Here is a 24305-nt window from a genome sequence, read left to right as displayed (position 1 = left end):
AAGACATCTTGTTTATGGGATATATTCCTCACAAAGAAGTTTTAGGTTGATAGTACTAACATTGAAGAATATTAACGTATAAGTGCATCAGTGAAAATCCTTTTACATGAGTTAAAATATATTTTTAATATATCATCATTCCCATAAAATGTTTAATAATGGTCTTTAAATAACATATAATGGATCTGTAGTTTTACACCAGTGTGGAACTGCCAGTGTTACCTTTGTATAAGTTTTTTTATTTAAATATATTTCTTAAAACATATTGTATAATTTTTTTTCAGCGTTAATTATAAATACTGAACACAACTGTTTATTTTGCTTGAAATACATAATTCTGATTTTATTACATTGAACTTATACTTCAATAATGAGTTGAGCATTCGAGAGAAAAATTCTTCGGGAAATTTATGGTCCCTTACGCGTATCGCAACGAGTATCGAATTAGATGGAACGATGAGTTCTATGAGCTATACCGCGATATTAATGTAGTTAATGCACTTAACACTTAAAAATTCAGAGGCTTCGCTGAATGGTCATGTCGCATGACATTACCAACCCTTTCTAGCCAGAGAAAGTGCTCCGGCTAGAAAGATGTTTGCTTCGGTACCCGCAGGTGGAAAACGTGGTAGGCGGCGTCCACATCATCGGTGGAAGGAATAGGTGATAAGCGACGTCTGTAATGACCAACTACGAAGAGGAAGAACCACTTTTAAAATGAAACATTCAGTTCACCAAAAGTTTCGCAACACAGAAAAAAAACGTGATGGGGTTATATTGTCTCTGTGTACATATATTCTTCCATTCATAGACTGGGCAATTCGATCCAATACTCTCTCTTAATTTAACTATTAGGCTGTATTCTGTAGTCTGTATCTATCTTAAGACAAACTAATGTTTTAACTTGAAACTCGTTTTTCATGAACATTTCTTTATTCCTACATTGTATCTACCTTAGAATATATAACTTTAAATAATATAGTAACAATTTTGAAAGCGAAGTAAAATAAAGTCGTAAGGGTATATTTTAATAAAAATTTCATTATGAATTTTCTTTAAATGAAATTCTCATTTTAATTATTTACGTGAACCTTTGTCTAATGTGATTCAATTACTCAAAAGAATTGCATGCCAAACTCTTCGCAGGAACCTCGCACCGTTGGTAAAAAGGATTGCGAAACAAGGTCAAGTACAATGAAATGAAGTTGTTGAAGTTATGAATTTGATAAAGTCTTAACCCAGAAATTTCTCATAACGTCCAAAAAAGGAAGTGAACAAAATGCGTAACAAAGGGAAAAGTAACAACATAGACCTCCACTACCTAATACAGCGCCGTTCCATCTAATAATGAAAAATTATGAAATGGCGCTGCTGAAATATGCCAGAAGCTACTAACAAAAATACGATTAAATAAAATTAAAAAAGGCAAAACTAAGAAGCTTCACCAATTATTAAACAAAAACATTTGAAGCTGGCTTAAGCCAGCCTAAGCTCCGCAAATGTAAAAATGCAAACTCAGCAAAATTTTCCAACCGATGGGCACGCGATTCGCAGAATCTTACTAACTTTCACTCCACTTTTGTTGAGTTTGTATCCTTTTTGATATGAAAAAAATTGACCAAAAAATGTATGAGCATTTGCCCTCAAGCCATCGCAAGGGTGGGTTCACTTACACTTCTCGCAGTGCGCAAATATGAATTCCAAATAAAGTAATAAGGCATCACCAGATGAAGTCGTACCCGTGTGAGTTCTAATAAAATTGAATAGCAGAGTTTTCAGTCGTCTTGTTGGTTGTAATCTAAAATTAATTAGTTAATGTTTCATGAGTTTTTTGTAACTTAGTTTGGTCGTATCTAAGCATAACTAAGCAAACGAATTTAATGTGATTCAAAAATGTTTTATTTGTTTTGCAAGAGAATAAAAAGGCAAAAAATTGTACTGAGTTACACAAATAAAAGGATAAAGTATCCTCAACGTTTGTGAAACTCCTTGAGGCGTTAAGTGGAAATATGAAAACCAAAACCCAGAAAAAAAATAAACATTTTTAGGCCATACGAAATGCCATTTACTTTACTTTACTATTGAAGTCAATTTTACTAAATGAGAATTTTTTAGAAAGCACTGAACAAGAAGATAAAATAAACTACATGCTCTTCCCGGCAGAAGCTGTCAGTCCCTGGTCAAGAATTGGGAACAATCAGATCTTTCGGAATTTTTGCTCCTGATATACGCTTCTCAACAGATTTATTTGCGACTTTTGGATCTACAAAATGATATTTTTTTTCATTTTATTTCATGTTCATTATCATTGGTATGGACATGATAGTGAGATTAATATACGTGAAAGATATGAAAGGAGTTGGTGCAGTTGCAAATACTATTGAATTAAACATTTTAATACATAGTCTGATGCAAACATCTTTTTTTTTCAAAAATGAAAGATAAGGATGAAGTGATTGCAGTATTTTTTAGAAGTAGAAAGAAAATTGTTGTATTAGAATTATTTTATAAATATTGGACTTGAAATGTACAGCGCTGCATAATCTATTTATTAGTATTTTTAGTTAAAGTTTTAATTAAATTTTCTCACTATACACATATATGGCATATACTTCACTTCTTTATAAAACAAAGCCCAATAAAACCGCTACTAGCTCAGGCCGAAACTAGGTAACGGATTGTTATGGTCATTTGAGTAACTTAGTCATAACCGCTAGAGTTTTTTTTTTTTTGGAATATGCATACATTCTCTAATGATTTTATAGTTTTATTAAAATACTTAGTTCTCCTATCACCTAGGAGTTAACCAAAACTATCGGTTTCCATGGAAACTATTTTATTACTCGCGCTTCCTCAAAAATACTGTGGAACAACAATTTGTGCACTAATCATATATTGTAGTATAGGACACATAGGCAAAAAAGACAGATTTGATTGAAGACGTCAAACGTTGTAGAGTTTATATATATCTATCTCTTATGTTTTAAGAAAACTTGAGTATATAACATGTGTATGCACAGCTATAGTAACGAGGCATCAAATCATTAGAAAGACAAAAATTGTATGCTACTCAAACATAGAATAGAGAAAGCCACACAATTATGATAAGGCAACGAAGTAATCGGATCCACTTTACAATTAGTGAACGCGTCCCCAACTAGTACCATTCAATATGCCATTAAGTAGTGTCACTAAGGTCCTATGAAACTATAAGTAGTATCTTACTTTCAGTCAGTTCTAACCTAAACTAATCTTACACATTACTTAATTTTATTTAATTTATTCTCTAAAAATTTCAATTAACTCCGAACATTACAATTCCCACATTTTTTGAGTTTAATTTAATGCTATTTAGTAATTTAAGCTATTGTTATAAAGTCAAAAATGATTTAAATATTAAAATATTTGAAATTTATGTCCTTCATGTCCTTTATTTATATCAGAAAATATTGAACAGTATTTATGAATATCTATTATTTCAGATTGCTTTACGTATACTTAAGTATTCGCTTTGAAATAAAATAATCAATTTAACAATATTTGTTTATAATTTATATTGAAACATAAAGAAATAACAAGAAAAGATACAACCCGTTCATGTAGGCCCAAAATAAATTCTTGAACATTTCACCCTTTACAATCATTTCCCCCATTTTATTTTGTGAATAAACGTTCTATATGTAGTAGTCCAGTTTATTTATTTTATCTTATTTCCATGAAAATACACAAATATGGAATAACTCCTAGCTGGTCACAGCAAAAAAGGTTCAGTTAGGAGCATCAATTGGAGTACATGTGATGAGGATGTGTTTGCATGGGTGCAAAGTATGCAAGGATAACATTCATATACCTTTACAAAAGGACATTATTTGCTTCGGTAAGCATAAAATTTTGTCGTTGCCGTCGTAGTCGTCGTCGTCGTCGTTGTCGTTGTCGTTGTCGTCGCTGCCATTCTCTTCATAGTTCCGCCATAAGCCAAAAGGGTATTTCGAGCAAACCGACAGAATCGTTCAGGATGCACATTCAAAAGGAACATCGCCAAAGTAAATATAAATATAAATAAAAATAAACGCAACAAACAAACAAGCACCAAGTTGCATGCTCCAAGCCCTAAATGACAAGATGAAACAAACTGTGTGGAAGTAACCGTTCATGTAAAACATTTCATTTATATGTACGTATATATTTGTATTGCTTATGTATGTCTATATATGTACCAAATAATTTTACTCAATCTTCATTCCGCATGCTGCAGCAACTCAAAGTGACTTGAAGCAACTGTTTCCCATCAGAGGAGTATCATATCGAAATGGTCATGAATTTTCAAATAACTACACTACACCATTTATTGAAGTACATTTTTTCGACCACTTTTCCCGGTCTACCATTTTGGCTAGACAACACTCAAACGCACTAAAATCAAGAAACGAAAATAGCAAAGTATTCAGAGTTCTTTATCCTGTAAACAGTTTTATTACAATTATTTTTTGTATTTTTTAAAGTATTTCTAATTTTTTTTTTCTCTGAGGTTCCACTTTGATATTGTCTCCTTCAGTGAATGGCGCACCTTCAATGAATGAAAATATAAAAAACGCATTATTATTCGCAAGTCTCTGACTTCGAACGAGTTCCCTTCTAGGATATTGATTTCAATCAGTACATATAATCATCATTGGTCGAAATTCCCCTGAGCCAATGTTTTCGGGTGGTGCTTTTATGTGCGTGTACCTTTAGAATTGAATGATCAAACGAGCCAAAGGATTATCGAATTTATACACTCAATATGTTGGCAAAACAAAAATACGAATAGTCACAAAGGCAACTCATGGAACAAAGAAAAACTGGCTATGACTTAGAACGGTTTGGACAACGACTTTGTACCTTTTTAGAAAGCCATAATTCGGAACAAAATGAACTGATTTGTAATTTACTTAATAGCATTTTAGGTCAAAAATGCTGCGTAGGTTGATCTATTATTTATTGAGGGCTACATAAGTGAAATTAAAAGGAAATGAATATTTTGTAAGCAATCGGATTTAATATCTGGTTAGAACGATTAATCTTTTCGTTTGAAGGATTAAATTTTATTTCTCTTTATTTCAATTGAATTTTTAAACTTTGCAAAGTTTTCATTATTTTCTATAAAATATTTAATTTTTGATTATTTTTTGGGCTAAGAAACAAGGAAAGCAGATAAGTTAAACGAAAAACTATGACAAAAATTCTTATTATTGAAAATACTTTATTTTTTATTAAGATTGTTCAAATATTGTATATTTATAAGTATAAAAGGATTTGAAAATATGGACGGTCACTACCACTGTTTTCATTCTAAATTAATGGTGTACAAATTTTTATAGATAATAAATATATATATTGCAATAATATATATTCTATATACTACATATCCATACACTATTTTGGAATAGAGTAAGTAATTTCCTTATAAAATTGAACGAGCTCATAAGATGATTATTTATTCCAAAAAATTAAGAAAAGGTTAGTGTTTTCTGTATTAACTCCGACTAAAATACAGAACCTCAAAGAAAACTATATCTAAAAAACAAGTATTTTTTTAAACACCTTAGTATCTCTAAAGCATATATTTTAATAGTGTTTATAATGCTTTATTAGTTTATTAGATTCAAACGGTAGGTGCTTTTCTCATTGAGAAATTGAACTGTCTAATGATAATGAGGAAGGAGGTATAGATTTGCCTATCTCAAAAAAATGCTTATATCTTGTTATTTCACAATAATAAGATTCAGACACTAATATTTTTTCCAATATATTTTCGACTTATATATTTTAAGACAAAGTAATGTTTTTATCTGTTATTTACAAAATAGAAATGCCATCTGTTATATTCTTTACGATGAAGTCATTCAGGTTTCTGAATAATAATCTGAATAAAAATAATAATATAAAGCGTTTGTATAAAATGTGGTCAGATATATTTCTAATTAGTACTGAATAAATTAAATTTTTTGTACATATGAACGTTAAAAATATAATCATACTCTTTAATCATTAGTCTATGGATTAGTCCATAGTTCTGTGCTGAATAAAAATAATTTATTTAAACATTAAATCAAATAATGTATCTTTAGTTAGTATATTTAAGGTTAAAATCAGTCTACTATATCCATGGATACAACTAGCTTTCTTCTTTGTTAAAGTAAATTTATGTGAGATAGAAATATTTAATTATCACGACTAGTAGATAGACAAGGACATACCTATAATAAATTTTTTTAAACTTATTATTAAAGGATAAGTGATGAGAGATTATGTTCTTTAATATTTTTTAGCTATTATTAAAATGGAAGACTAACTGGACTTACATCAATAGTGTAGAGTTAAGTTTATTTCTCATACATAGTTCTGACTTGACACAAAATCTGGATTTTATTGAACACTTTTAAACAAACAGTTTAAAAATATTAACAATTTTTTTTTTAGTTAGCATAGAATCCATTTAGTATAGCCTTTATTCTCTACTTTATATTATAAGAGTACAAAAAATTATTTTCCTCAGTCACATACAATACTATAATTTCCTTCAAAAAGTTTACTTGATCACTTGTCACATAAGGTCCACTACCATTATTTTTAATAATAGCAAACTTATATTCGTTAATATACTTATAAGGCCTTCTTATTTTATGACATGTGTGAAGGAAGCTTTTCCTAGAGTAGGCCATTTTGATTGTTAAGGTGACCAATAAATCGCCCCATTTATGAACTTTATGAACTATTATAGTAATGTATAAAAAAAAGGAAATATTTCTTAATAAGAAAGATGAAAGATACAACTCGTATTTCGTGCTTCGAAAAAGAATAAATATTTGATATATTGAGTAGCGGAGTCATCGGAACTTTTTAAAGCCTCAAGGTTTGGAAACACTGGTTTATATTGCTATATAGTACCAGTATAACTGACACATGGTTCTGTACAGAAACATATATGTGTGTTAATACATTATATATTAGTCCGTATGAATATCTATATACCATAAGCTTCATAAGAAACAAATTATTGTACAATATTATTATTTCAATTTTTTTCTATAACAATAAAAGAGAATTTTATCTTTCGTCATAATAAAATGCAGAAATATTTATGAATACTTTGTTGCTCTTATAGAATTAAATTAATAAAACGAAGTGAAATTGTGCGAGTAATTCACAAATCAGTATCTCAATTTTGCGCTAAATATAACTAAATTATACAAATAGATACCAAACACTATAATTTCATTGGCACTCGCATCTGCATCAGTACATTTCATTGTTCAGTTCTAACACGAAGTATATCTCACTTTGTATATATTTCATTATTTTTTTAATACTGACCTCTACTCGCATTAAAGATCTGTACTCTATGCATATAAATACTTGAGGGAATAAAACATCCACTGCTTTATCACTAATTCCCATAATTTGTGTTTGCAAAGCCATTTACAGTTGCTTCAATTGGTCTTTCTGATAATGTGTGAGAAGAATGAAGCCGAATTAATTAAATTAAATAAGATTTACCCATAAAAATAAATATAGTTCATAGACTATGAAAAAAAACACATACCATAATATTCTGCATAAAAACAATAAAAGAAACCTTCAAAAGAATAGGTATTAATGAAAAGGTTATAAGATGTTTTTCCAATTTATACTGAGAACACATAGCGAACGGTTGTCAGAATTGAAAACGGAATAATAAGTAATATTTAAATTAATAAAGAAGTTCGGACATTAGCATATTTTAGTAGTAATGCTTTTCTCTATTTACTACGAGTATATATTTCAAGCAGTACTTGTCTTCAGTGGTCATTGGAACAAATAAAGGACTCATAGACAACTCATAGATTACTAAAGATAATAAAATAATAGCGGATTGTAGGTATAAATAAACTTCAAAGACTCATTGAATCAATATTTATTACAGTTGTTACCACAGATATATGGGCTCAAAAATTGGCTTATCTTGTCTTATCTATACTCAATGCGGGATTTATTCATATCAGCTGTATTTAGAAACGTCTTTTATTTTTCTAGATCAATACTTGAGCACTTTATTTTCGTAGATAAGAATAAACACTCGTCAAGTGTTTTATGCATTTGTAAGGTTTAGTTTTATGCTTGCTTAAAAAGCAGTGACCAGTTATAACTCTAATTATAGTTTCTGAATCCGATCTACTCAGATTTAGTGGATATTTACTTATCTTACCAAATATTCTTGGAAAAAAGAGCTTGGTATAGCAAGATATATCTCCCGTTTTGATTATTTGTTTTGTAGCTGGCTCATTGGTGAGGTCCAGTTAAGCGAGGCAATTAACTTATTTTGCTGCCACTTAAAATATATCTGCCATATTGGTTTGTTACTTTATTACCACTAACACTTTGATAAAAGTGTCCTTTGTGAGGTTATTTGCAAGGTTTTGTAAAATATAGACTATCACCCAAGTCAGATGAGAGTTTATTGATGTTGAGCATAAAACTTTAAATGGTACAGCAAATGCAAAAAGTTTTAAGATGAATTTACGGTAGTCAGAAAAGTGACAATTCTATGCCTACCGAAATGCAAAAGTACTTCTTTTTATAAATACACAAAATTACACAACACTTAAAACCGAAACATAAAGCTTTGTCCAAGATGTCTTAGATGCTATCTTAGAAACTGGCTCATTGAAAGTCAAATCTAAGCACAAACTATATGTTATAAAACTGACTACTACTGAAAGTTGTCTGGACTGTGAGAATAAGTAATGAAATGAATCAGCAAAAACAACTGCCATAAAATAACATATTTCAAACACATAATGTGAGTTGATTCAACTAAGAGTACCGAGACAAAATTGAAGTACCGAGACATAGGTTTTCATAGGTAATCGTCTTCTTTATAAACTATTGCAGAGTATATCGACCTAAGAACAATTGAAGAGCGTGTATAAGCAGCAGTAATACAGGACACAGAATTACTTCAATATCATTTTAAAATTATATATGAAAATAAAATTAATTAACTATGTAAATACAGGTACATGTAGTTATTTTTTCATGATTACTAATATTGGGATATGAGAAAGAAATAATAAAAATGGAAGATTTTCTAAAATATATAATCAGAAAAATAAAAGCACTTTGAAAAAGTTATTTAACGTACGATGAAACCCATGAGTATAAGATAATACGAACCACAAAAACTATATAAATTTAAAAATAGTATTAAAAAAGAAATTGGTATAAATTCCAAGAAGTCGTAGTGGACTTGTTGTACACATTCCAATAAGTTGACTATATCACGTCACTTTTGGCAACGTAAGACAGTTATGATCAAATATTCGATGTTTGACTTGATATGTGTGTATTCGACAATGGTTTTAATCATTTTTCGCTTGGTGGATATATCCATAAATTGTCACATCTAGAGCAGTGGAAAACTATAAAGACCAATGCAATCAGCCTAGCATTTCATTTTGAGAGGTGTTAGACCTGTACTTTCGTAGAAATCTTGTTTTGGATCTTGGTTTTTTAAAGAACAATGTAAAATTGATCGACGTTTTGCTATAAATTTATACCGTACATAAGATAGTTGAGGTAATTGCAACGACTCTATGGAATCGCTAAGGTTTAATTTAACATTGTGTAGCTAAATAAAACCCAGAGGGTTTAGAATCATATTGAACAATCTTTGAAATCTAAAATGCTCTGGGAAAAAAGTTTCTCATATGTTTCACCTAATCTGCACTTGATCTGGACAATGACAAAAAAAGATGTGAAATACTATCTTTACCTTTTATGAAAGCGGGTGCAACAAGTCAGAATACTGAGCACTTAATGAAGCATTTTTGGAGTCAACTTTCGTACTGTTGTCTATATATTTGTGATTATTCCTAACTTATATTAAATTGTTTAATGTAGGGATATTTCAACAATTATTTGCATGACGATAAGAGTACGGTTGAATCCTTCAGATGTTTCGAATGTGTTTATAAAAAACGGTGTTTGGTTAACTCATCCGTATTGCAATTACTTACAATCTTTATCTGACCGCGAATTCAGTGAATAGAAATATCGAAGTGCATTTATATTTCGCAAAAGAAGTATGGTAGCCAAAATTCATCCCAAAGTGTACTATGTACTGAACTGAAGGATTTAAAGGATTCAAGCTGCTTGATTTATATATAATAAAAATATGCATGCAAAGGCATTAACGACGTATAACCTACATTTATTTATGGTCCCTAATTTTTTTTAATTATGGTCCCTAACTAGAAATTTCTTTGTAAAATCTATTAATCTGAACCGTTTGTTAAGGATTCAAAGAAATATTATGAATGTATTTTGTAGAAAACTTAACACAAGCGAATTTTACGTACAGAACCACAATAATTGTAAAGAAATTATATGAAGGATTCATAGAATACTAGAAATAGTTTCATTGAGAAAACATACAGCATCAATAATAAGAAAATGTGACATTGGAAACCGATAACAACGGCATAAGAGATAGGTTCTTTCACCTATAAATCATTGACACCTTTGGAAGTTAGGAAAAGAAATAAATTAGATATATGAAGTTGGAACTGTTTTTGGTATATTTTGTTATATATTTCTATAATATTTATGTACAACTAACAGTTTTACATGTAAAAAGATAAAGCCTTCAAAACAAAAGTTCCTTAAATAGGGAACTGAACACCCAATATTAAATTTTTGTGAATATTTTGTGATTTTTATTTTGTAATCTTCTGGTTTTTATTCTGGGAATTAACATTTAAATTATTGGAAAAATACCAACCCAAACAACCATTTACTCTATGTATTTATGGGGAGGATAATTGTGTCAACAGGCTGCAAAAATATATTTTTTCTTCGCTTTTATCTCGGCTCCTTTTAATGGCGCCAAACCGGCGCCAAAATCTGACGCCAACTGAAAAATTTTTCGGGATAAATAGAATTGCCAAAAATATCTATGGGAATTTTTTTTGGAAGAGAAGAAACAAAGAATATTATTTCTAACAGATTTTTATATGGAAAATTATAACAGAACTTATTGCAAATTATAAAAAAGTATGTATAAATATTTGTGGCATGACAAATATACGTAATTGGACTATATTTGTTATCTGTTTGATTATTTGTGTGTATATTGAAGTATTTATGTGAATATAATGTTGGTTTTAATTAATTTAAACACGAGTTGGAAGCGCAAAACAATTCAAAAAAATTTTAAAAATGAGATAAACAAATTACATTTTACACACATGAGCTGGCAGCAACTGGTGCGTTTCTGGACCACTTCGTTGGCAATGAGAAGCAATGCCACTTCTATAAGTTCTTCACAATTATGTACTTAAATCACGCTAAGACTTAGAGGCGATTCACGGTACGCTTACGGATGAAGCGGTTGATGTTAGCTAGATAGTTGTCAATCTATGAGATAGGGGAAACGCAGCGGTAGATGCGAAAAATCTGTTGCAGCACAACAATGACCATCACAATTATCACTGAAACGCTGCTACACGCCGAACTAAGGCAATTGTCTAAAGCGGGAAAGTGTAAATTGACGCGTTGCAATTAAATGACATAGTCGAGTATGTGCTGCAGCCGCGTTGGACGGATTCCATGTGACAAATACGGTATTTGACTGGCGTTTTTTAAACTTAAATGATTCAATTTAGTGACGTGAAGGCAAACGCGGAAACTGCCACTTACGATTTAAGTAAAGTTTCGTCAACAAAAAAAAATGCAGAAGAATTATTTTTACTTTTATTTATTTATTCAAAAACCGTTTATTACATTTAAAATTATTTCGAAACACATACATTTATTCTAAGAAAATTATTTTCTAAATTCAGAAATAAATTTTTTTTACTTTTTTAACGAAAAGGCGCGACACATCCAACACCGTAGAAAGTTTCGAATCAACTGAACGCACAATTCGAGCTACTTTTGTAAAGGAACTCGTGCGCTTACGAAAAAATCATATAGCATATGCACGACAATTATTGGGAAACGACATCCGCCGCCGCACGCCGCATTCGCTTGAAATGTGTTTTCACAATGGCAAACAACCAAAGGAAGCACTCTTTCCGGCGGTTTATATGTTCCAATGCCAACATTTCTGTTGTGGACTATATGTTCGACTCTCCCGAATAGCCACGAAACGTATCCTTGCGAGTATGACAGAGCGAGAACAGGAGAGAGAGAGAGAGAGAGAGAGTGAGAAATGCGTGAAAGTGCACTGACTTTGGCTCTCTGTATACAATTTTTTGGGCATACGCCGCCTTAGAACAGCTGTTATCTATTTCATTGTTTACATTTGGGCAGCTAAGGAATTTATTACATTTTCATCATAAAATGTAATGTTGATTACACAAGTAAAATGAAACAAATATATACTTTGGTCATTCTAAACTTTATTTTACTCTCTTCAATATTGCTAATAGTAAATATTCATTTAATTTTAAAAATCATTTATTATTTTCAACAAAATGTTAAATATTAAACATTACAGAATTTTATACTCGGCTGGCACATGTTGTCATCACATAACATAAAAAAGTTTGAAAGTCACTGCCGTTAACATAACATCCCACTCTCTTGCATGAATTAGAAATTCTTTAACTGCGGCTAGTTATTGTCAGCATGTAATATTGTCAGTACATCAAAATTTGTAAATTAAATATATAAAATATTTATTTCATATAATTTGCTTTTTTTGTTTTATTTTATTTTATTTAATTTTTTTATTGCATTTAAATTTACTTTATTTTATTTTATTTGATTTGATTTTATTTTATTTTATTTTATTTTACTTCATTTTATTTTATTTTATTTTATTTTATTTTATTTTATTTTATTTTATTTTATTTTATTTATTTTATTTTATTTATTTTTTTTTTATTTTATTTATTTTATTTTATTTTATTTTTATTTTATTTTATTTATTTTTTTTATTTTATTTTATTTTATTTTATTTTATTTTATTTTATTATTTTATTTTTATTTATTTTATTTTATTTATTTTTTATTTTATTTTATTTTATTTTATTTTATTTTATTTTATTAAAACATATTTTATTTATTTTTTTATTTAATTTTATTTTATTTTATTTAATTTTATTTCATCCAAAATAAAAGTGATTGCAAACAGTTGATAATTGATATGATTAACTTTCCATTTGGCACATGGCTTGATCGTCACATCCGTAACTCTATAGTCTAGCCTTTGTGCATTTGTATGTTAACTTTAAGTTCATGACTGATTTTAATCTTATTTATCTTATTTATTTGACTTTTTTTGACAGGATACATACTAAATTTAAATAAAAAATAAAAAAAACAAAAGAAAAAGTTTTTAAAGGAGTTAATGCATTTATATTCGATATATTTATACATTATATATTGTTTCTAATTTTAATTCTTATTGATGTTCACATTTCGATCAACTTTCGCCGATAAAAATATCGGAAAAATAAAATAAAAATAACATTTTCATGCTTGTATTTTATTTTTTACTGAAACAGATCATTTAAATATAAAAAAAAATTATTTAATTATTGTTATTACACGTAGCTAATAGCGTACTTGCTAACATTTTGTTTATAGTGGAATTTATGTAAAAGCAACAATTAAACGTGAAACGCCTTATTTCCATGCACAGAAATGTATACATATCTCTGCAACAAGAGAACAGTGCTGTTAACCGTCATGTTAATAAAATTCAATGCGAAAACGAAGAACGCTTAAGCGCTAATTGTAAACATTAACACTTCATTAAAGTTAATTTTTTATGAACTTGTCTGCTTCAATGTATTTGTGAAAAATTCGAAATAAAATATTGTCGCTAATTTATAACAACAAATCTTTTATTTAAGTTTGATCAACATTTTTTTTAAGTCGAATCAAGAAAAATCCTTTATATCATATACTATATACCATTTACATATCAATAACAACGTAAAATCATTAATTTCACTCTAAAAAAATTAAAAGAAGTCAAAGTGTCTGTAAATAACGCAAAAAAAAAAAATCTGCAATTGAAAAACTAAGAAAACGCATTTCACTCTCAAAAAAATTAACAGAAGCCAAAGTGCCAGTTAACAACACAATAAAATTTGCAATTAAAAAACTAAAAAAATTGCTGTGCAGGAAAAACAAAATTTGTTTAATAATCTTATATATAAAATATTAATAAAAACAATTATTTCTGGCGTTAATGCTTTTATCATATTTATATAGTGATACTATCTTGATATATTCTTTCAAAATAGTAAAAATACTGTCTTTATATAGCTACTACAGCTACATTTATTAATTTGATCCTCTTTTTCCAACCACCTTCGCAAAAACTTTCATCGCACAGAATTGTTTTATATTTTTACGATCGCTTTAGTGCTCCAGTTCAAAAAAATTCTTTAGTTATTAATAATTCATATATGATTCAAATTCAATAAAATATTTACAAAATTTTTCAATTGGTTTTCAATCACAAACAGTTCTCTATTCCTGTAACTGCCAAGATAACTCTAGGGATAGACACGACTGCTATATTATTGTATTTGCTTCTACATCAGGTATAATGTGAAAAGTTGGTATTAGCCTGGAGACCAGACGAAGACACATCACTGTCAATAAGTAGGCTCATAGGCAGTTGGGAAGTAAAGCTCTCTCTATCTCTCTCTCTCTCTCTCTCTTTCTCTCGACAGACAAAACTTCTTTGAGTCGCTCGTCCTGCCTGTTCTCTTATATAAGTAGAGATGCTATTACAGAAAGATGAAGCAGCATTGGAAGTTGTTCAGAGAAATATTTTTCATAAAATCTTTGGTCATGGATTTGGCTTTGGTTATGCGTTTTATATCTCCGAATTTATAGTTGTCAATAGTAACATGGATCCCAAATTTGTGAATTGACAGAAAGTATTTTGTTTTCGCCTCTTTTACCACAAAAGCCTATTTGCTTTACTCGTTTTTTTAAGTTGGAAAATGCCGCACTGGCGGTGCAGGTGTTCAAGCTTACAATATCAATATAATCGGTGCGGGTGTTTAAGCATACAATATCAATATCATCGGGTTACTCTTGCAGCATCGCAGTTTTATAAAATATTGTGCTTCAACTTTTGCAAATCTGCTCGGAATATCGTTTCCAACATTTAATTGAAAAAATCACAAGACAAGGACTCAGCCTGTCTGAAATCACGTTTTGTATCAAACATCTCAGAGAGGTTGTTCCCAATACTAACGAAGATGGTGGTGCCGCTCAATGTTATTTTACATAGTCGTATGGTTTTAATTATTAACTTCAGTGTAACTTCTGTTTAATAGTTCATACATTTGAAACTAGTCTTAGCTGTATTATTTGAATTTTATTCTACTGTATTAAAAGTGTTTATGAGGAACTGAAACCAGAGAAAATCATTATTTGCAAATAATTCAATTAAATTGCAAAAACTATTTCGATTTAAGCTCATTTCTCCGTCATCCAAATAATTAATTTCAAATAATTTTGAAACAACAAAAACATTTTGATTTGAAATCATAGCGTGAAATTTAATTTTAATTTTCCGTCATTTGATTTTGTTTTTCTAAACAGTTGCTGACGGTCCTTACGCATCCAACAATAAATTTTCAAAAAATATTTAACAGCACAGACGGCATTTTGCAAACTCATTAAACTTCTCCAAAACGAAAGTTAAGTTAATTACGTTCTTCAGTCGAGTTTCATCATTTGGTGGCAGCATTAAAAAGTTTTCCATTAGCCGCCAAAAGCGTTCGAAATATTTCTCACCCAGTACGTACTACGTACCCGCACCGCATTGATTCCATTTGATACGTACCAGTAAAAATATTTTCCATTTTTTTTAAATCTTTTGTGTATGGAACTCTAACTGCAACAAACACGCAACTACAATGGGAACCACACCAGGCTATGCCAGGCCACACCAAACGTGAAGATTTGTCGAAATGGAAATTTCAATTAAATACTAAATTTCTGCGTGCAACAGTGCGTATGAATGTTGGTGCCAATGTCGATGTCGATGCCGTAGTCGCTGCCATAGTCGATGCCATAGTCGAAGCCGCCGAATTGCAATCGAAATGCTGGATATCAAAATTTTAGTTCCTTTGACAATGCAAATTTTAAGCGACTTTCCTTAAACTTTACACCGCGCGACTAAATTTTCATTTTTAATTAAATAAAATCTTTTAATTAGTTTTTTTTTTTTTTGCTAAATTATTGCTTCAGATTGAATATATATAAACTGCAACAGCGCAGAGGACATTTTGAAGTTCTTTATCTCTGCTGCCTGCTGCCTTCTGCCTTCTGCATTCGCCTAGGTTGCAAAATGCTGCAACTGAGCTGAAGTGGAAAAAATTGTGGGAATACTTCTTGCAATTCACTCCTCTTCTCCTTTATTTTCGGTACTTAAAAAACTGATTTATGATGACGGCGCTCATTCTAGAGATTCTGATTTACGCGACTCGTCTGTCGTGGTAATGAAATTAGTTTAATTTAATTATCATTACGTCTGAAGTTGATAGACAAATTTTAATTTAGTTCTATTAACTTTCACCAAAAACAAAAAAAGCAACAAGAATTATTATGAATATTAAGTTCGAAATTATTTTTTTGAACACACTGTGTTCACATAATTATGTAAATACATTTAAAAACCATTAGAGCACATAATTCACATCCACCAAATTAAAAAATTTTCTGAAATTAATTTCCAGGGTTTAAGTAATTAATTTATATCAATTAGTGGGGGCGTAAAATTTCTTAACGTCTTGGAACAAAACAATTTGTTACCGCGCTTATTCAAAAATTAAACAGTTCTTCGTTTTTTAAACCATTTACACAAAGAAGTGTAAAAAGATGATATAAAGATTGTCAACATTTTTGTAACGCATTGAAAAAATTTCATAGACTCCGGGTGAAGTATGCACATTCTTAATCAGCTCGTGTTACAATTAGATCCGTCCATCTGCCTGCTTCAGTTCAAGCGAGTCCGTTAGTGTTTGGCTATTCGAATTAAACTTCGCAAATATACATTTAGGGAGTGGACCTTGATCATTTATCGAATTGAATAAAGAGGACTACTATATCCTTTATAATATTTACTTACTTACTGTTGTCCTTCTCATTTTACAATCTGCTATGAGTTTCCCACATATTGAATAAAGAATTTGTTATAGAAGATATGTATTATCGACAAATATATATTCTATAAAAATTATAGAATATAGTTATAATCATATAAGAGAATGTACATAATTTTTTTACATCGGATTCAATATAGATAAAGCCTTATAAATTTTTATATTTTCTAATAATATGAACTATATAACTTAAATTTTAAACTTAAGCATAATTTATAGAATATAATATATAATTAATATAATATAGTAAAAATGCTGTTGCGCGATTGACAATACACAATACAATACACAAAATGTTTTTCAGAACCCGAGTTCGATTCCTGGTACTTGCAGTCTCAAAAATAATTATTTACGAATAATTAAATACAAGAATTATTTCCAAGACCACTGACGATGGGTATTTGGCAATACTCGAAACTGCTGTATGGTCTGCCAAAAATTCAATTAAATAAAATAATATAAAAAATAAAATTTTTATTGTTGTATTTCACTACTGTTCGAAAAAACCTTTTTACAAAATGTTTTTCTTATAAAAATTTTTTCATATTTTAATATATTTGCTTCCAATTTAAAGTTTAGATATTCTATCTAAAGGCCTACCTCTTCTGAAAGTCATTATTAAAAATTTATTAGAATAAACTTCCACACTATATCTAAAGCAATATGTTTCTAGGTAGTCGATTATTTTTTGTCATCTATGGATGGTATCTGATATCATCATCTATTGTAATGTCATCGAAATACATCAATGAATGAAAATTCGTTCAATGTAACCGTGTAAATCGTTGAATAGTTCACACAGCAAAAGAAATGGTATCTTTATCGTACTCAAGTGCTTCTTTCTAAAGTCCCCAATTCTATTTTTTCATGTCCACACCACCACGTTCGTGTTTCTCTAGACGTTTTCAAGAAACCTCAGCAATTTCTTAGCAACATTATTGATCATCCCATATTGACAATCCGGTAGCCAGTATAGTATATATGTATATGGCTTCATACAATAAATATAGCCAGAATGCATAAAATGTATGTAATGATTTTATAAGTTACTTGAATTATTAGAAAATATTTGAGACATTTTTTTTTATAATTGAGTAATTATTAAGAAGACAAGTCAAATAATAAAGTAAAGAGAATATATTATTAAAGAGATTCCTTCCCCCTATTCTATGTACTTGATTAATTCACCATCTAGCTTATTTGTCAAGGTTGACAATTTGTCAAGATTTTGGTATTATGTGCTTTAAGTAAAAAACTCTTTTCTTGATAAATTGTCTAGTTGATAAATGCAAAATTGTTGATAAATAAAATGCTCTCGTATTGTGTGTACACCACAGTGTGGTGAAAAGCACTAGGCACTTGAGGTTTTAAATTTATCAAGATTTTTAAGGAATAGCAAAAGTCTTTTTGCTCTATAAAGATCTTGATTAATTGTCAATATCTGATCATTTTGTCAAGCTGGTTTGTCAGAATTGTGGAGTTAGTATCAATAATTGTTGTAAAATATATTAAAAATACTTAGGGACGTCAAGATTGATCCGATCAAACAATACAAAAAGGATATAGAAAAGATACAAAGCGCTGAAATTATTTGCGAAAACTGACAGACTTACTAACACCGCATTATCGAGTCTTAGAATGGTTTCAGACTCCTCGGAGAGGTATACAGATCTAAAGTCAATTATTGCTTAGTCTGATAAAGTGATAAACAATAATCCAGTCAAGGAGGTTTTGAAGATACCTCGCAGTTAATAGAGTAAAAGTGTTAAAGTGCACTGGCTCAAATAGCTTTAACATAATAATAAAAATACTTAGTTCTATATGCACATTTCTAATATATTATATCTGTTGGCACAGTGTTGTATATTCGAGATTAAGTCGATAAAAAATTGGTTTTCCATGTGGTCAATACTAGTAGTCGTTTATTCATAATACAGAAAAACACACAAATGTAGTATTTTCCAAAGAAACCAGAAAATTTTTAATTTCAAGGAAATATAAAAAACGCAAAATATAAAATATATAAAATCTATATACTTAAGAGAACACATCATCAAAATTATATTTCATTTGAAACTTTTACTAACTTAAATTTGTCTATGGAAACTATTTGTTTTAGTTTCTGAAATAACAAACATGCCCCATATTTCCAGGGTCATTTCTAATTGAAAAAAATCAATTTTTTTTTTCCATTTAAACCTATAAAGTTGTAAATATTAGAATTGCGGAACATCAAACGATGAATTTATTCTACTTATTTGAGTACTAGTAGAACTTCACTTGCCACATTAAAATCTTGCTTGCAATGATCGATTCTATCAATGTTATCCTCATTTCTTTTCAAAACTAAATGCAGAAAAATCTTTTCATTTTTAACATTTATTAACTTTTACTGATACTTACAACTCTTCGACAAAATAATTCTTGCATTATTGACTCGTTTAAAAGTAAATTTTTCTTTCTAAAAACTATATATTATTATCAAAAAAAAATTTTTTTAGATACCCCAAAGATGTTGGAATAAAAGCGACGAAACGACGGATTAAAAAAACACAACATACTGGTCAAAAACTATGTTATTAGTAAATTATTCATTTCAAAACTTTCAAAACGAATTTCCTTAAAATATAAAATGTATTTAATTTTGGACAAAATCTTCATATATAATCTGATCCTATTCCGGGGTACCTCCCAATAATAGCAACAAAGATTTTCGATATGGCACCCTTCGGTACCTCAAAATAATAGCAACAAAGATTTTCGATATGGCACCCTATTAAATACAACTAATTTCGAATAGATCTGATGGTTATCTTATAAATCACAAAGCATTGCAATTTATACTAACAATTTATGCTTTCCAAGAAATCAAGTTCTTCACATTTTTCTTCGAAGTATTTCCGCAGAGATACATGTATAATACAACGAAAATATAATATATGGCTGGGTTGTCTAATTTTCTCAATTATATATGAAGCTCAACTACGAGCTTAAACTAGTTAATCTATAAAGACCATTATATCTTTAACTTTTATCATTTGTGGTATAAATATTCCAAATATGATCAATGTTTTCCAAGCAAAATATTTGTCAGACGGGATTTTATGTTGAATTTGAAATACCATTATCCTTTCTGAGTATTGAATGAATACACCACAACTTATGGTGTGAATTTCAACTCATATAAGAAAACTTTAAAATACTTTTATTTTCACTTTTGTACCTTAAAAAATACATCTATTGCTCATATCTCACTATTAATTGTCTCACTGATAATTATGTACCAATATCTATTAGAATAATAATAAAAAATTCACAAAACTTAACATATGAAGTGCAAATATAAAATATTATTCATTTTATTTAAATATTTGAACATTCGTTATTAAAAACACTTATTAAAAATAGTCCATTTAAAATCATAATAAATCTGTGTATTTTAAGTTAAAATTTTGAACTTTAATTGAGAGAGAAAGCTTCTCCCACAGTTTCTTCATTGTCTCCTTGACCAAACAATATTCTCAATGAAATCCAAATACCCAGCTACTCGCATCGCTATACTTGGCCCAACATATTCAGCTCCTCTGCTTTTACCCAAGACAACAACGCCTACTACGTAGTTAACTCCATTCACTTTTTTGACCAGACCGACGCCTGATGCACCGATGCAAAGTTCTCCTTCATTAACACAAAAGGAATTTTGATTTAAGAAATTCTGAACACCTTCGAAACTCCTAATACACTCATTTTCAGTCAGATATTTTGGATGTGATTCAAATAACACTATTTTTGAGTAAATGAAATATATGTTAAATGTGAACCATACCATAAAATAGTACAAACTAACTTTCTGCAGATTCTCGGCACCATAGACCCACAGTAAGAGTTTCAGGTATATTTTGATCTGTGTATAGACAAGCTGGTGAAACGGCTGAATTGAAACTTAAATCGTTCTCTAATTCTAATAGAGCAATATCATTAATTCCCATACTGTAATCTGGATGTATATACTTTGTCTTGAAATACATATTTAGGTATGTAATTTATATACGCTTAGTTGTATTTTAATGTATATTTTACCTTTACGCGTTGACGTGTTGCTTGACCAAGGTTTCGTAGATTATTCACACCAACTGCAACAAAAGTTTCTTTACCGTTCAAATAGTCCAAACAGTGCGCAGCTGTTAAAATAAAACGCTTCTCTATAATGGTTCCTACACATTTATATTCAAACCCATCGCCTCTTTCATTTTTGGTAACTATAGCTGCCATATGCTGGAGATTTTCTGGTGCTCCGAATCGTGTTATGGATCGGAGCACCAGACGTGCATTTGTGCGTGGAAAGCTGTTGCAAGCTAAGAATAATTTATGAGTATATCTTTAGTAATTATAATATAATAAGTAATATCATAATAATTAAATTAATAAAATTGCTGTTTACTTCAATGGCAAATCAAGAATATTTATTATCATCTACTTACAGATGATAAGATTTCATCTATATGAAATGAATATTTGATTTCATTAAACAATAATCAATATGTAAATAATAATCAATATGTAATCGATTATCGATATGTCATAATATTGTGACATTGATTGCAACTTTCGTTCAAAGTGTACAGAAGTTTTATTAAAGTATTTAGCATCTTTCTCTACATCGATAGTGTTAATTTTAACAAACAAGTCACCTCTCGTAATAATAAATTGCTTAGATTCTTACCTCTTTCAGAGGGACGAATGTTTCTTCCAGTTGCAGCCCGTTTGGCGATATGATTGCTAACTACATATTGACGAAATAAATCAAAGATTATAAAATAAGATTAAAGTTTTAAGATAATATTAATGCACTTACACTGCAAATTATTTGTTGAAACCACATTGAATAGAAACGTGCATAAAACTAGCAAATATAAATAATTCTTAGTGAACATTTCGAAATAAACTTTACTTCAAACCAACGAGAACTGTTTCTGAATCTCAACGTTCAGTGCTTTTTATAGCTGAACTTCGTAGCCTCTTATTTTTGTATCTATATGAGATTACATTTTTATTCATGCGATTAATACTCACTGGTAAAACCCAAGTCTATATACGAGTATGCTTAATTGTAAAATTGCAAACTACTGATACGGCAACTCTCTTCTCAGCTAGCAAGTGTTCTTCAAATCTAAAAAGATAACCAGTTTGATTGTCAATCTTTAATTATTTTAATGCATATTTCTCTTATGGAATTTACTATTGATATAAATTTTTTAGCTAGTAATCACATACATTTCAGATCGGGTATTGATTAGAAAGCAATCGAACTTATTTACATATAAAAGCACATAATAATACACACGATTCTCGTAACTAATTTATATTTAGTTATAAATAGTTATATTCTTATATTAAAGTTTCACTTAGAGAATATTGCAATATATCTACACTAATAAATATAACATATGTATTTATAAATTCTGTTGGAGTCTTGTAAATTAAAATAAAAATTTAGCTCTGGTAACTTCAATATCTGTGCTATTTCCACATAAAACGATCCTGATCTAGTATATCTCTTATTGGCAATTATGATTTCAACAACAACAAATTTCTAATGAATTTTCATACTGACTGGTTGGTTGGTTCATGTTGGTGGTTGAGGATATGAGTTCAATTTTAGATTTTATGCCGTTTTTCTTCTCTCCAACTGTTCAATTGGTTGTCTTAAGGACGATTTACCTAGACTGACTGTTTACTTTATTCAAAAAGGACATAATGTTAATAAGTTCGCTGGATACCTCATTGTCTGTACCATTAATGAATAGTCGTAATCGTTATCAAAATCGTACAAACATTGATGAGCGCCAGTCTTCTAAAAGTGGTGGAGACAGACGTATCTATATTATTAACGTGATTTCCTGTCGTGTAGGCTTAACATCACGGTGTTCTTCACACATGCATCGGTGGTGAATACGCAACTCCACGCCGAATGTAAACCGAAACTAAAGATTCTTCCCGCGTAAATTTGGGTATTAACCATCAGTCACTACGAATCCAACATCAACTGGTCAGTCCAGCCGAAGCTGTGAGCCACTGACCCCCGTAGTACCAGATGCTACATCTCTGGTCAAATGTCGCAAGAGCCTTCACCGCAAGAGCACCTTATCTCTATTTTATCTGTGGACAGTTTTAAGTCACACTAAGAATAACTAAATACGAGGCGTTATAATATGACGGATCTGATGTCTTTGTATCTGCCTGAGTTTATCAGATTTCGCTGAATTTTTAGGTTGCTGAGTGTTGGGTTATTGTGACTGTCAATTATATTGAACAATTTCAGTGCACGCTCTTTAATATGTTTTTCGACTGAATCGACTCTCAGATCTTTGTGGATATTCGTTCCTCTTACGTACCATGGGGCGTTAACCAGTTTTCTTAAGGCGATATTTTGCGCTCTTTGAAGAATTTTTAATGTTGAGTTTGATGCTTGGCAAAAAGCAATACTGCCATAGAGTAGACCTGGTTTAATAATCTGTTTGAATATGTTAACTCTATTCTTTATGTTGAGCTTTTTGCTACTGATGAGCGGGTAGAGGTCGTTTCTTTCACCAAAAAAGAATACCATATTACAAAACGTTGGGTACCCCATTACACGAATTACACATCGAATTGCTTAGCACCCATCGTATTCACCAGATTTGTACCCAAGTAGCGATTACTATCTGTTCGCAGAACACTGTTCCTGGAAAAAGAGATTTGACTCCGATGAACAATTCATGGTCCAAAATTGTGACATATTTTAAGTACAAAGAATGCTTTTATTTTATTACAATCTATCAGGTATGAATGACAATAAATAATATTTATTACGAGTTAAAAAAAAAGTCGCGTTAGTACATACATATCATACACATAGATATATAAGATTTTTTTCGAAATTTTTCTTCTCAGCCTTGTAAAAATGTTGGAAGAAGATATCAAATGTGTAATCAGTGGGTTTGGGTGCGATATATATGCGATGAGAGTAGTTTTTTATAATTCGATATATTTCTTCCTTGGAAAAGTGTTCTTTGGTTTGTAAAGAAACTGAAAGCTTTAAGACAACTAATTTTGTTTTGAACTCAAAAGTTCTTGTTTATATTTTTCGAAAATTTGTGCAAA

At 29.8% G+C, this 24305-nt stretch overlaps 1 protein-coding gene across 1 annotated transcript; it reads right to left on the bottom strand.

The window, feature by feature from the left end:
* Positions 1 to 20548: 20548 nt before the first annotated feature.
* On the bottom strand, positions 20549 to 22145 carry LOC119679917 (serine protease persephone-like). The gene is made up of 5 exons (XM_038092508.1): positions 22018 to 22145; positions 21886 to 21945; positions 21243 to 21517; positions 21010 to 21178; positions 20549 to 20945 (listed from the first exon to the last, which is right to left on the bottom strand). Exons 1-5 carry the CDS (start codon positions 22094 to 22096, stop codon positions 20656 to 20658), a joined length of 873 nt encoding a protein of 290 aa, XP_037948436.1. The 5' UTR covers positions 22097 to 22145; the 3' UTR covers positions 20549 to 20655.
* Positions 22146 to 24305: the final 2160 nt, after the last annotated feature.

The sequence above is a fragment of the Teleopsis dalmanni genome, chromosome 2 (genome assembly GCF_002237135.1).
Source record: "Teleopsis dalmanni isolate 2A chromosome 2, ASM223713v2, whole genome shotgun sequence".
NCBI lineage: Eukaryota > Metazoa > Arthropoda > Insecta > Diptera > Diopsidae > Teleopsis > Teleopsis dalmanni.
Note: the sequence above shows the minus strand (reverse complement) of the source record. Positions and strands in the feature narration are given on the sequence as shown.

What these genes read in the sequence shown, in the direction of transcription:
- LOC119679917 (XM_038092508.1), bottom strand. Translation starts at nt 22,096, where the DNA reads ATGTTCACTAAGAATTATTTATATTTGCTAGTTTTATGCACGTTTCTA. An exon ending in CAACACGTCAACGCGTAAAG is followed by an intron (nt 21,179 to 21,242) that starts GTAAAATATACA and finishes ATGTATTTCAAG; the next exon opens with ACAAAGTATATACATCCAGA. An exon ending in GTGCCGAGAATCTGCAGAAA is followed by an intron (nt 20,946 to 21,009) that starts GTTAGTTTGTAC and finishes ACTCAAAAATAG; the next exon opens with TGTTATTTGAATCACATCCA.